Raw genomic sequence first — 15,510 nt, 5'->3', positions numbered from 1 at the left:
TTATCGTACTGGCGACAAATCCCGATGACGCGGGCATGCTCACGGTCAGCGCTGCACCCTCCTGGGAAGGCACACGACATCCACAGAGCCGGCAGTGATGTTTGAATCCCTTGCGCGAAAGACACACACACATACACAAATGCGTGCGCCCCGCGCTCTCTCTCTCTCTTTCTCTCTCTGAGCCAGAGTGTCTCTGGGTAACCCTCCGGGCTGCCCTGCCGATCCTCCTCCTCCTCCTTCAGTTCACTCGTCACGCAGCCCCATTCCCCCACAAAGAAAACAATAGTTGCGACGTTTGCTGAATGGGTTGAGAGGGACGAGGAAAGGGGTGCAAAAGACAGAGACCGGTAACATCATCCATGATACCTTTGGCTTACCGAGCCACAGTGTTCACGCCCGGGTCAAATGTGGCTTTCTAAAGCCATTATATATAGGTTTGCTTATTTCAATTAAAACGTCTAACATTTGCATAGATCAGATTAAAATGGTGTACACATTCCATTTAGCTCAGTTAAAGCTTTCGAAATATGTTGTGACACAAATCAGTGTCTAAATAAATAAAAAATCCCATTTAGGTCGCCGACTTGATTAATATGACCCTCCCCCTCTTGTCTCTAAGCATGTTTATTCTCTGATTATCTACTGCAAATCCCGATTTCTCTCGACTTTCCCTGGCGTTGATCTCTGTCTGTCATACGAATCTCATTGCACATGTTCTGCCGGGCTTGATAATTCATTGACTGGGTCCGTTCAAACAACTACATGCAATTGTTGATCATCAACAATTGCGTGTTGCGGTTGGCAACTTGTGCAAAACCAGAAATTATCATTCCGTGCCAGCACTCGCGGTGCTCCAGACCAAATTGCCGCCCGCTGCCCATGATGCTAAATGCAAAGACATGCCGGCTGTCAGGGCGTGAGGGAGTAGATGTGGAAAGGTGTAGAGATAAGCTGCGCGATGCCTTCCCGCGATCATTAATCGTGTGGAAGTGTTTTCCACAAGGTCCCAGAGACGTATTTTAACTCGTGTGTTACAAATGTATCCCGATTCTTAAGGATTTCGTTTTTTTAACACATATAAATTCCATATCGGTTTTTTTTTTGCTCTTGGTATTCTGAGTGGCTAGTTGGCCTTTATCTTCCCAATGGAATGATGCCTAATCACTTTTCAGACCCGCCCAACTTTTTGTCGCTCCCCAGCTACGACCTGGCCTATCCCAACCTCTCATCAATTCATCCTCATCAGTCCCTCTTGTTTTACTACACCGCCACTTACAATAACCCAATTCTTCATTTCAAATTATTACCGTGCTATGTACAATTTTACGAGTGCTGTAAAGCACCCTAGTAAAGGTGCTTTATAAATTTCATTAAGATAAGGTTCAGGATCCATGTCCGAGTTCAAACATCATCTGCTGTGCCATATTTCCAGGCAACTTTCATCCATGTGATTATGTGCTGTGGAGACACATTTATATATGTCAAAGGGGGGTTTGTCTGCTTTCGCATGGATATGAAATACTTGCAGCACTAGTTTTGGTTTTTTTTTACATCGCATTGCCCCATTGTGCACAAATGTCCTTGCATTTAAAACTCACTTGGCTTACATTCTGCACTTTAGATAATGCTCCTTCCTTTCATATACAATTAAACTGTTCTACATTATACTATATTTATTTTATTTGGTTTCGTACAGCAAAAGCATGGCATGTGAATGTACATTTGTTCTCCCAATTTATGTTTCCAGCAGTCTCAAGTCCCCCGATACAAATGCACGAATCTTTGTATCCTCCTATCTATGTATATAGTTGGTTACCCATTTCCATCATATATAATATAAAATTTCATTGTTCACCACAAACAACATTCTCATAATTTGCAATATATGAAAAGCTGTACATTCAGTTTACTCGTTTGGGTTTTCTTCTTGTTTAACTTTGGAATGCATTTTTAAATGGAATTCCATCTCTGCTTGGGCATAAGCTACTAATGTAAAACCGATTGGATACGATATGTCAACAAAAGCTGATGCTCTCACCACATGAGAGGTTACAATCATCTCATAACATAAACCCATCAGCCAATACGTTTTCAAATGTGCCTTTGATTGCAGACAAGATATCATTGCTGGAAATAAACAAGTTCTGAGCCATTCATCAGTATCAAATTTCAGTTAATAAACAAACCCAATCACACTTTTGCTTATGTCCCCTGTGTAATTAAGGTACATTTATCTCTGTGTTCATGAAGGCTTTTGCTTTTGATCTGCTGTTATTTTTCTTACCAGTACTTCATCTCGGTAGTGCCCGGTATATTGTAACAAAAAATAATCTTGGATATGAGAACAGACAACAAAAAAACAGAAGCTTTTTTTTTTACAAGTGTCCTTATTTTCAGGAAAATTTTTTTAAAGACAAGTGTGTGCATTATTAAATGGTTCGGATTAGCATTCAAGAGAGCACATCCTGAGTAAACTACCTTGATTAAACATGCCTACAACTCCACAGGAAGTGGCAAAGTTATCACACATCTCGTGCCTCCAGTTTAGTGAGTATCGGGCCCCCTTCAAAGCTCGTTCCTTGTCTGTGCAAAGTAAACAGCAGCGACAGATCAGGAAAATAACATTTAGTTTCTTTGAAACTATCTACGTGACTTTACCGAAAGACCCAAAGAATATAGTTTAGTTTATAGTTTAAGAAACATATGAGCAATGGTTGAGCCTGGCTAATGCTTGGATGGGCGGACACCATGCAAACAGGTGTCAAAAGAGATGGGCCTGTGCTACGCGATAGGCAGCAGAGGGCAGTGCAGCCGTATTCTTGTTGTACTATACCTGCGTAATGAGTCACTTCAGAGACACTAATAGTAGGAGGCATACACGTTTATTCTACACTTTCCACAGTTTAGGGAATAACTATATATGGGTCAGGACAGCCGGCACACTCCCTGACCCAACACCGACGAGGAGGTGAAGACGGGGACGAAGACTTGTGAAGACGATGGGCTCCATTCCCAAACCGCAGCAGCCCCGACCCAGCGTCGGGGCCTCCCTTTTATTCTCCCCAGCGTGGTCTGGCTCCACCCTCGGCCACGCCCCCTTCTGGAACGTACAAAAAGGATCTGGACTCTGTCCCACGTGTCCCCTCTGTCACCTTTACCCTACATCCGTGCCTATCACGTGCCCTACTGGCAGACCGGCCGCTGTATCCTCAAATGCCCTTCACTGCCAGCAACCGGCGCTACCAACTCCAGGGAACACTTCACCTGCCCTGCTGGAAGACCGGGCTATTACACCCACGATCCCACTCTCTACCAGTAACCAGCGCTACGTGACGTAGTGACCCATTCTATGTCACTACACCTGTATCCCAAATCTATGGTGCCTACTTTCAGAAACCCATGCAGGCCATTGTTGCATGTAGTCAAATAACCCCTTTGGTAGTGGACTGACAAAGGTATGTGCATGTAACATATAACATGTACTGCTGTTCTGCACTTGACAAAACAAAGACAAACATACCTGGAGAATTTTGAATGTCAGGTTCCACATTTATTATGACCTGGCAGCTGTGTAAGGTGATTCTGTGCATGTTATAGTCTTTGTTGAGAGGAGACTGGTGGAAACAGAGGTCTTCATGAGTCGTCCTGGTGAGCGTGGCAATTAGAGTGCACATCAATGTCAGAACCAGACTTTGCTGCTTCATTACTGGGCCGAGTTAATTTTTCGAACATAAGGGCCATATGGTACCAGGTTGTTTTTTGAAGTTATAATTACCTTAACTCCTCTCCTGTGGTCATAAACATTTAACAAGGTGAAGTTTCGCATTGCAAGTGTCAGTACTCAACGGACAAAGATGAATAAGAAAACCTTTGCAGTTAAAAGTGCACGCTTCTTTTAATGACTCGTGTGAATAGGTTGCCAAGCAGAACTGATGTCCTGACAAATTCATAAACGTGATTAATTTGTTAGATTGAAACTCATGGAAATGGTTATTTTTTACGTAGTAAGTATCGATATTGTTAATATCTAAAAAGCAGAAATGCATATGTACAACAACAATCATTCCCCTTTGAGCATTATGTACTAGTGAGCACTAATTAAGGTCAGATATTATGGACAAGTGGATAGTGTACCCATGGATAGCTTCATCTTCACAGCGTTTGTTGTTTATACATAACACCTTATCATCATACCTTATCATCATACAACGTCAATCTTAGGGAAGGCCCAGCCAGATTAAATGATAACACACCAATTCTGGTCAGTATGCATGGTCAAGGAATTCAATGGATCATAGTGTACATATATGTACATACACATATACGATTACACGCATTCAGCTAACAACAGGTCCTCAACTTTAAACGAAACTATTTTTTATTTAACCAGGCAAGGTCCACTTAGCTATTTAGCTATTTTTCAGAAGCGACCTGGCCATCACAAATGATAGCTGAACGAAGTGGCTTATCACGTGGAAATGTATAGCAGCCAAATACTCTAAAGGCATGTTTCTAAATGTGGAGGGAAAACCGAAGGATTCGGAGAAAAATCCACGCAACAGCGGGGAGAACGCGCAAACTCCAAATATACAGCAGGCGTCAGGGTCGGGATCGAACACACAACCTCTTGTATTCCCGGCGAGGTAGTTAACGTCTCCTAGTCACTGTGGTGCCACAATCGCGCCACGGAGTGCTTGCTTTCAGATACATCGATTATGCTTGATCAAATGGGTGCAAGTTTGGTTGGGCAGGTGTGTGGGCAGCTGGCCCAAAAACAAACCACCGTGACGCTTTTCTGCTGATATACACAAAGCCAAGACACCTGCTGGAGGCAAAGGCTTTGGCGAGTGCCATTTTTTGATGAAATAACTTTAATCGCCGCATTCGTAAAATAATAAAATAAACGCTGAAAGCGCATATTAGATATGCACATAAAGATGTATTTTGGAACCAACATCGGTGTATTTTTACGGGTAATAGATTAGATTTTTTTCCCCTTCACGCATTAGCAAACCAATTTTAGAATATATACTATCAATATGATTGCTTCAGCCAAGAAAATGAAATAAGGATAATAAAAAAACCCATTCAATTATATGGAACACCCATCAGAGTAATATCAAATCCTTGTACACTTATGATTTTTTTTTTGCCAAGTGGAGAGCACATACTTGCCCTTTTGACCTATAATATAACTAAAACACAGATTTGGTCAACACAGGTAAAGGTACAGCAGGAGTCAGTGCTACTTCACTGTACTTTGGAACTGGGTGACTAATGGGGTGGAAATTCCTAGAGACAGCAGGATGCTACCATCACGAGTGATCACTGTAATTTCTGGCGTCATAAAAGACTTTGTGCGGTTTATGTGCAGGCTTTGGCGGCAGGGTGACATTTGACAGAAAAAGGATCAAGGTAATGTACCTATGAGATCATAAGATGAGAGGTCCCATTTTGAAGCCCTTAGTTGCCTCTCTGGAGGGCCTTTGTATTTGCTTGGCAGGGCACTGAATTGCGTAAATGGGTTTCAGTTTTGAATTTCCTACCACCTCTGTTGCTTCACACCTGTTCTTTATACCACACAGGGAGTTTATAATTAGTCTAAACACAGACCTCCTCATTGCCAGTAATGGAGGGAGGGCTTAAATAGGCAAGAGAAGGGGGGATAGGAATGAGTAAGAAGAAATGGAGAAAATTAAAGGAATAATTATTCTGCATGAGGCAGGTTACAGGAGCAATCACACCCGATCGTTTGTGGTCTCCTCCCGTTTGCTGCCGGTAATGTGGGCATAAAAGCATAATGAGCTGATGATGCTCAGCTATGGGCCCTTTGTAGTTTAAAAGCAAAATTGGTGCCATGACAATCGGAATATTTGCTTGGCTTGCATGCTTTGGCAGGTCATAAAAAAATTATACTTACACAGTCCAAAAATAATAAAATTATTAAGAAATATTTCTTTACCATGAAATTACTCATTAGTTTTGATATTTTAATGGAAAGGCTAATTTGGTCTAATCAACGTGCATACATTTTAAGAGTTTAGCGATTGTTAATGGTGAAAGCCACAGTGCGTAGGAAGAGGAGTTCTTAGTTGGTGATAATGAGAAGCAGAAATGGTCCAACGATGCCAAATTTATTCATCGTCGGTTTTTTTTTACTTTTGAAAGAAAAGTACGTTGTGAAAACCAAGTAGAGTAATTATAACCATTATAATTCCAAACTGAATGTTTTCATTATTATTATTGTTCACCAGAACAAAGAATTTGTGGATATTTTTATTTATATAAATATCAGGATATGAGGTCGGTATGGCGACCACAGGCATATAATAATGCAGCATCTTGCACAAGAGGTGAATGCGGTGTATGAAACACACGCACAAAATGCAGAAAAATAGCTTAATCATTGTGCTTAATAACATCCCTCGGAAATAATGGTTTTAGATTACGAAAAAAAACACTTTCACAAAGTGACATTTTTATAGAACAAGGAACTCTAAAACAACTTAAAATTCTGGGCCATGTGCACATTCCATAGAAAAGCATATTGCATATATAAGGAAATTCACAAGCAGCTCAATCACATTAACATAGCAAACCGCTAAAGAACAATTTCATCTGGGATGAGGCCCATATGGTACATTTGGGCATATGGCTGGATTAATATGGACAATTAGATTTGTGGGCATTTTGTATTATTTTCTAAATTATGTTTATGTTCCACAGGCCTTTTCTTACATATTAATGCCGTATTATAATTCACCCAATGATGTTCGGTATTGCAAGATTATAAGTTCACATTTTGTATTTTAATACAATTTCATTTCCATGGAAGGAATCGTGACATTAATAATATACTGAACAGATAGTTTGGAAATTGTCCAATATTATACCCATTCACAGGTCGATACTTTCAGGTCGTGCATTTTTATTCTTTTATTTTTTGCCTTTTCAAGCCAGGTTTTATAACTGAAGAGCACACACATCGTAGGATTGGGTTCATACCTTGAACATTATTTCCATCAATATTCTGCACATAACAATCGTCAGCATCCCAATTTCTTACCAAGTAAGATCATATCACCACAATAAGAGCATATCATTTGCACACAACACATACTTGCCAAAGCAATGAACTTAACAGCACATCCATTTGCTATAAAACTAGTCAAAACCATGGATACCAAAACCATTTAGTCCATTACCTTCACTCACGATGCCACAGAGGCAATGCATGCACGGATGATAATGTTCGTTGCAACTCGACTAACTCTGCTCCCTTATTTGTGTTTCCTCCCAGGCTGCACAGCCCCAATGCTTCCCAAGGACCTGCCTGATGTGACTGTGATCGCGTCGCGTTGCACGTCCGACTGCCAGCGCTACGGCCACTCCGACTTGTGCTGGATGCCCCCGGAGCCCGAGACCGCTCTACTGCTCGACAAGTCCATGCCAGCCGCTCCCACCCAGCACGTGCCCATCTCCCGTGCCCGCTTGCCCGCCGTCAACGCCGTCCCACTGAGCGCGGCCGCCGTGGCCTCCAACCCTAGCGCCGCCGACCTTGGCACCAACGCCCGAGGCGTCCAGCACCCGGCACCGCCGTTCTCCACCTTCATGGGTCCCACGCGAGAGCGGGCCTCCAGCCGTACCCCCACCCCGGCCGTGTCCCCCACCTCGTCCAACACCGCTCCATCCGTCCCAGCTGCTGCTGCTGCTGCTGCCACTGGCCCGTCCGATGAGCACGCGCCACAGGGGAACCTCTGGGAGGACCGAAACCGAAACCACCTGCTACTGCGACAGGCTGCATATGCCGCGGGTCTCGGGGGTGGCCCTGGCATTGGCATGGCCGCCTTCAGGCAGCTTTCAGATGGTGACGGTGGGAAAGAAAAGGAGGCCATCCCTCTGACGGCCACGGGGTCTTCTCAGCCTCCTCCGGCCACACCGGGCAGTGGTAGCAACAGCAGCAGCAGCGCCAACCCGGCTACCAAGTATAAGCAGGCCACCGTGTCAATTGCCCCGTACAGCCGTGAGCACTACCTGTAAACGCTGTATTTCTAAAAGAAAGAAAAAAACTGCCACATATTTTGTCGTCAAGTCTGGATACAGACACAAGATCAGTGCCTGTTGTTTCAATGACAGAGAGGTTTCAGAATACTATATACATCTTGAAAATGGTTTTTCCATTATGTAGAGTAGTGTGGGTTTGGTGTGAGTTCTGAGTTTAAATATGCATTTTCAGAATTACAGGATATTCTCCACATTTACAAAAAAATAAGTGTGGAAATGCTAAATCGATTCAGAATATCTATTGAAAAAAGATGTGCAAAGCCATAAAAATGTATTCTGAAATGATATATATGTAAAGGAAATTACTGTCCCTTTTTAAATAAAACACAGCTCCACCAGATTTGTACACAAATGTTAATTCATCGGTGGCCTCAGAACTGTAAAGGTATGCATGCTGTGTGTATGGAGAACATTAGTGATCTGTAAAAGCTTCATGCGTAATAAAGGGGCTTTTAAAAGCACCCTTCACTGCACCTGTGGAACTTGAGTAGATTAGCAAAATACTAATTCCACTATCATCTTAATTACGTGATTGTTTAAGTATTCTGGTCTAGATATAGACAGCTTTCATCTATTCATCGTTCAACTCACATACGATTTATTGTTTGTTTAAAAAAAATGTACTGTGGCAAAACCTCCCATCGTGTAACTACAGCTTTTATACATTGTACACAATGTGTGCTCCATAATTTCCGCAAGTTCTATTTCAATTCATTCTTTACAAAAAAAAATATATGTATACTTGCATATATACGAACGATCTTTAAAACCGTTTTTACCGATTCAACATTTTTGCTGCAATGGAATAATATAAAGCCACACGCCTGGCCCAAAGAAAAACTAAAATAGGAGAGTGGTGGATGTTAACACAGAAACACGCTGTGTGTAAAGAGCACATCTTTTGTCGCGTTAATGAACTATTGCTGAGAACATGGACCCAACGAATCATGAGCGAACAAAAGTGCAGTCACCTCCATGGGATGGAACGCTTCTCTGAAATGAGACGGAATGGGATCTGAAGGAAGCTGAGATGGCTTACTAGGCTGTTTCGTTGCACCTGTGTGTGAAGATCTTACAAGCGTCTATGAGTGGCGAGTTTATATAATAGGCCCATGTACACACTACTTTGAATGAAATTAAATACGTAAAAAAATGAAGAAATGGGTAACTGTATATGTGTAGGCTAAAATTGTTCAAATAGTCTAAAGGAAAGTGTATAAATGACATTGAGAGTGCAGTGCTGTATAGTTCAAGCGTTGATATGCCTAACCTAGCCATCAGTTGTTGTAAAAGAGCCATTTAACTGTTGTTATACTGCTTCTGATGAATGTTGCATTCATCCTGCCCTATCTATAGCTGTTGTGCCTTTTGAGATGTACTTTTCATTAGGAAATTAAATGGAAATCGAACAATTTACAAACTGCATATATTGCCCATTGTTGATCCAATCCCTCATGGGATAGTTTGTGTTATTTTGCAAAATCCTTTTGCTGAAAGAAATGGCAAAGGGGGATTGGTAATATCCAAAACCAATTGGGACGTAACGAAACAGTTTTTATATAGCTGGGATTAAAAAAATATATATCTAATACAAAGTTGAAAGGTTTTATGGTACATTGAAACGATTTTCACAAGTCAAAATGTTTCATTTAAACTGGGGCTTGTATATTCACAGCTGTGTCGTCACATTTGGCTTGTGGGCTGCACACCAGACGTGCGTTAATATTGAACCACACAGTTCAAACTCCTCGAAGATTTACAGAACTCGAGAGGTGGCTTTTGGCGTAGGGAGATAAAGAGAAGCCTTGCTTTGTGCACCCTCTTAAACACCCTGCACACCGAGGTTTATCTAAACTCTCAAGCATAAAGCACTGCATTGTTGCAGTGTTCCATTTCCTTAACCTATCCAATGTCACAGCATCCTTTTTATACTACCGCACATCTAGGAAAATTATGAACCATGGTGGTTGAGCGATGTCAAGGTAGAAAAGTTGTGATTTTACACAATGTCCTTTCCGTTGTGAGCTTAGGCAAATCGCTTCAACCAGACTACAGGGTACTAAACTAGTCTTTGTGAAACATGTGACTTTGATTTCGTGATGTACGCGCCCATACCTTTTTTACACAAAAAAACATGATATTTGCCAGAATGAGTTAGTATTGCTGAAATCATTAATCCCTGTGCATTGGCATTAATGGACAATCAAAAAAATGCTTAAAACAAAACATGTTATCGCTGGGTGTCGTTGACTGAGCTTCATTGTGATCGTTCTTGCACGAGGGCCTCGGCATTATGAATGACGAATTTATTATGAGCGTGGCTGTCAATCATGAAATATTTCACGTAAATATAGTGCATTAAGAATATAATGTGCAGACATCAGCCCAAATGCAAAAGTTAATAATCCCACCCGAACATGTAATGTATATATAATTTAGTTTGTGTTGCATTGTTAAATTACTTATGTATACACATAGGCTACCATCCTTGGTTAAATAAAGGATATATTTAAATTAAATAAAAATCGTTGCATAAACATTTGCTATTTTTTTATTAGCTACGATTTATTAAATTTTGGCTACCATTGTATTGTACCTAACACCCAATTTGATAATAGCATTAGCCGTTTATCGGAGGCCAAACATAAAACGTGTTTACATTCTCATTACATACTCTGGTTGCTTTTCCAGTGCGTTGTAGTTTACTTTAAAACTAAATATTGATATGTTGTGGTTTGTTGCTATTTAAATGCTATACTTTTTTATTACATATGTTATCCCAGATGATACATTTCCTATAAGGTTACCTCTGGGACTTAGTATTACAATAAATTGTATTTAATGGAGCTTTAGAAGTGCATTCAAACACTGGTCAATCAAAATCAATGTACAAACCTAGAGAGAGAAAAAATACGGCGTTAAAATGCAGTCCTTACGCATTTCAAGGTATTAGTTAGGATTTAACGTCCGTCATAAATGTGAATAAAACAATGCATTAGCACTTTTCATACACATCGGTAAAAAAAAAACATCTTTAAAAAAACAACTAAATATTTCTGAAGCCGTGCTCTAAATACTGGCCACAATCAGAGAAGCAGGCGCGTACAGGAGGAATGTAGCATGTAAATAATGCACGGACATTTTTCAAATTTGACAGCCACGCTCCGTGTGGCCGCCGTGTCAGCGTTGCTTTTTTATTTTTTTGTTTTGCATGACGCGGTGCAATCCTTTGGCCACGCTGCCGCCAAGTCTGGCAGGTTCCAGGCCAAACATTGGAGCACTTGTCACGAGCACAGAGCATCAACAGCGGACGTGATAAGTACTCGTGCTACGACTGATGTAGAAGAATACTGTACCCGAGTGTGGCGAATGTAAAAGCCAACACTGCACTGTATTTACATTTACTTGCAATGGTATTTTACGGCAAAAGTTAGAACATTGTTGCTGGTTAGTTTTAAATTAATGTTGCGCGTGTAATGCCATTTTTTTTTTGGTGAACATTCCATCCCGGTACGTGAAAATAAAATTGGTCCTTTGTTGCCTGAGCATTGATAAACCTTACGATTTTTTTTCGTTGCATCTATAGGTGAAGGAACTAGTTTTTTTTTAAACAAAAAGAGAAAAAACTTACAAAAACTGAAAAAAACCCTAAAAAAAACATACCAACCGATGTCTAAACACGGCAGAAAAGGCTACCCAGTGAAATCTCTGCTATCGCTCTAATAGCTGATGTTTTGTTTGTGTTTTTTTTTTACCGGTATGTCACGAACCTGCTTTGCAAGAAACAATAAAAATGTTAAACCTGTCTGCGTGACTTTCCAGTCTGGGAGACTCGCTGTGTCCTCGACTAAAAACGCGGTGTGCGATGGCAACATCGGCATCAAATTATTTGTGGCCACACAGCAACACAGACAGAAACACCAATGCCTATGAAGCAAAAAAATGTAATAACAAAGATGCCCTTGAGAATTAAAGCCCGTTTTTAAAGCTTAATTAAAGAATGATGGCTAAATGACCATTTTTAATAAATAAAGACAGATATTCAGCGGTGCTTTTAAAAATGGTGCTTTGGGTTATTAGTTACCGTAATTATTTCAAGTGCCCAAAGAAACATCAGTGAACCTGAAAATTTAATCCGCACACATACCACTATTTTATCTCATCCACCAATCCTGGTGGGACACTGTTAAGCTATAAAGTAACTGACGTGAACTGCTTACACGAGTGACCCAAGTAATCAGGAGACTGTTAAAAAGCAGTTGGGGTCAATTGTGTTTTGAGTCTCAAACTTGATTAGCACTGCTGATGATGTAAAGGGCACAGCTCTCTTTCATGTCAGACAAGGCTGGCACCTCACCCATGAAAGGTGAATGCCTGTCAGTCTGCCGTAACACAATTTAAGTTCAACTTGCAGAGCTAAGGCAAATATTTTTTACATACTTAGTGGCACAAAAAAGTCTATAATTCATGGGAAAGTCTCGACAGCAGATATTGAGCACCACATGTAAAAACATTAAGCTAAATATGCAATAGCATATTCTTGGTTCTTTCGGTAAAGTCACGTGAATAGAAAACAGCTACATTTGGAGGCTTGCCTCCTCTTTTCTCTCCGCCTAATGAAGACCGCTTGTGTTGCGATCGAAACGTCGTGGGTATTTTTCTTTATTATTTCCTATTTATTTTTATTTGAAAAAAATATATTTTATTTTACAATTTCAATTTTTAATGTGGGTTTTTTTGCTTACATTATTATTTTATTATTATTTTTTTTTATTTCAAATTTTAATTGTATTATTTTTATTTTATTTTTATTTTTAAAAATCTATTTACGTGACTTTTCCAAAAGAACCAAGAATGTGAATTCCTGCAGTCACGAAATTTTGAAGGCAAAATGCAATTGCATCTCACGATGAAACATTCTGCCTCCAAGTAAAGCAATATTAAACAGTGAGCGTTTGGTTCTGTCGCACATATTTGGAAGGAAAAAAAATCCCATCGAATGTAATCGGCGATAATTTTTTCTAACGTCCTTCGAGAAAAAAAAAGAGAACTCTCTTCCCTGAGCCATTGAGTGGTGCAAGTGGATGAAACTGGCAAAAATACAAAGAAAGTAAACCGAACGTCAGAGAAAATACCTTGTTGTTTATTTTAGTATCCCCTGAATGATTTCTGGAATATGCTCACATTCGTAAATTTTCAACATCTGTTTGGGTAATATATCGTCACTTTTTTGGTGCAAAATAGCATGCAAAAGGCCAGATGGTACACAATTATAATGAGAGCATTGTGTGAGTGCCAAATTTAGCATTTATGCCACCGAGCCTACATTGGCTGCAGAGACGATAGAGGCTTTAAAGTTTAAACACTGGGCCATTGACCAGACTTGAAAGAAGAAGAAACCCCAACACAAACCCAACCGCCAGCAATGCAATTAAACAAGTTCAAGAACACGTGAGATGCACGCACAAAAGCAATATCGAAAATGTTAGGAGGCATCGTCCAAGCCTCCGTGTTAAAAGGGAGGCATCGTGTTTACAAGTTGTTTTTCAACAGAAGGAGCTAAAAACGTTACGTGGAGCAAAACGTGGCGACAACAAAAGCAACGCGACTGACCTATCGCCTGCACGCTTTGTGTTCGCAAAAAAAAAAATGCGTTATGCTGTACTAAATTGGGTTGTCAGCATGATTAATGGGAATTATTTTTAAGTTAAAAGGGATTTCTCGAGCATGCAGTATTCTGCAAGGAACAGTGCACCGGTGGCTTTGCCATTCGTGCTCAACAAGCGTGTGCGTAATCGAGGCCGTTCGCATCTGCATCCACTGAGGCAGATAGTTCTACCTGAGTCTGCTACCTGCTGGGATAAGCGCGCTCTCACAGGCACTAAAATGACTGCGCACCGTCAGTGAATTAAATACTGCAATCGCTTTGATTGGGGGGGGTATGATTATACGCAATTTGGATGCATCAAGCAATTGAGCTTCTGACTGTTTGGCACCCGAAGAGATCACACAGAGAGAAAGAGCAATGCATGGAAATACCTTTTGCCGCACTTTGCTGCGCTCTTGCTGTGCATGGTGGGGTTCAAATTTGCAGCTGTTTGTGAGATGGCCAAGTCCAATAACATTGTCCAGGAGAAGGAAAACCTGTATCACGGGCAGCTAAACAGGTCTCGGAAGGACACGCGTTGATGCCCATCGCCTGCAGCCTCCCAGAGTCACAAAGACACAACTCACATAGCGGCAATCCAGCCTCACTGGATGGAGCATTAAATGCGTCTCGAGAGTGAAATTCTCCGCAGACTAAAGTCATTGGCGCTGCTGCAATTTCTCCTTGCGAGTGAGTCACGCTTAATTTTGATACATTCGGTTTTCAGAAAAAACAGTTTGTGCGATTCTCAGTAATAACAATAATTTACATTTGCAAGGCGCATGTCATCCATACATATCCCAATGCGCCCGTGCAGCATTGGATTAAATCCACATTTGTAAATAATCGGTAGCATTTAACTGGAGAGCGTTAAATTCGCAATGGGCGTCGTACTTTAAACAAGAAGGCAGAAGTGTAAGCATAGTTGTTCATTGGGCCTCGTGTCGGGTATACAATCGTGTTTCAAAAAGATGGACCCGATTTCAAAGCAGTACTGCTTTGAAATCGGGTCCATCTGCTTTAAAACCGGGTCCATCTCATTAAAACACCCTGTATTTTAAGTAAGGTGAAGGGCAGATTGCTTTACATGACTTTGTTGATACGTGAAATCAAATGCTCACACCTGGCGAGCCTAATATCACGAAACCACATTGGTTTCAGCAAGCAAATCCCACTCAGATGTATTTATCCCAAGGTTTCTGACCAGCAATGCGCACAATAATAATTTCGGCTTTTATCGTGCCGTTCATTTTACAATCTCAAGGTGCTTTACAATAATGACAATGGGTGGGAGTGGGTGAGCACGAGATAATAAGTGGCTCAATACTATTCTTGGTTCTTTCGGTAAAGTCACGTAGATAAAAAAAAAAATTAAGAATAAATTAATTTTAAAATAAAAGCACCTATTTCGTTCCTTATATACAGGCGTAGATGTGGTAACCACACTTATGCGCTCTTGCGCAAAGTGGGGGGGCGACCTCTGGATTGCAAGTCCAGTGTGTGAGCCATAACACCACAACAGCCTCCACGTAAACTAGTGCACTGCCCATCGGGCCCCACTAGGTTGCGTGCAGTATGGGGTAAAGTTGTGGGCACGCTCCGACCTCCTCCGAAGTGGTCTGTTCACGCCGCCCCTTCTGGATCGCAGCAGCCTCACCCCACGCCACAAATGCAAATGAAGTCGAGGGATGGAAGCGAGAGCCTGGACTGTGGCCGACGTTATAAAACAAACCATCTCGTGCAGGACCCATATCATCTAACCTCCCGGTTTCAACCTTCCAGCCGGCCAATGGTTGACC

At 41.2% G+C, this 15,510-nt stretch overlaps 1 protein-coding gene across 3 annotated transcripts in view; it reads left to right on the top strand.

Annotated features, from left to right (window-relative positions):
* Positions 1 to 11,869, top strand: part of LOC116942766 (protocadherin-9-like) — a 67,162-nt gene extending 55,293 nt beyond the window's left edge. Inside the window, exon 4 of one of the 3 annotated variants that reach the window (XM_032955022.2) lies at positions 7,301 to 11,869. In XM_032955022.2, coding sequence (XP_032810913.2) covers positions 7,301 to 8,040 — 740 coding nt within the window. In that variant the 3' untranslated portion in view covers positions 8,041 to 11,869. The other 2 variants (XM_032955023.2, XM_032955024.2) reach the window with 2 other exon arrangements.
* The last annotated feature ends 3,641 nt before the right edge of the window (positions 11,870 to 15,510 follow it).

The sequence above is a fragment of the Petromyzon marinus genome, chromosome 16 (genome assembly GCF_048934315.1).
Source record: "Petromyzon marinus isolate PM22_M1 ecotype Great Lakes invasive population chromosome 16, UKy_Petmar_22M1.pri1.0, whole genome shotgun sequence".
NCBI lineage: Eukaryota > Metazoa > Chordata > Hyperoartia > Petromyzontiformes > Petromyzontidae > Petromyzon > Petromyzon marinus.
This window is presented reverse-complemented; position numbering and strand designations above follow the sequence as displayed.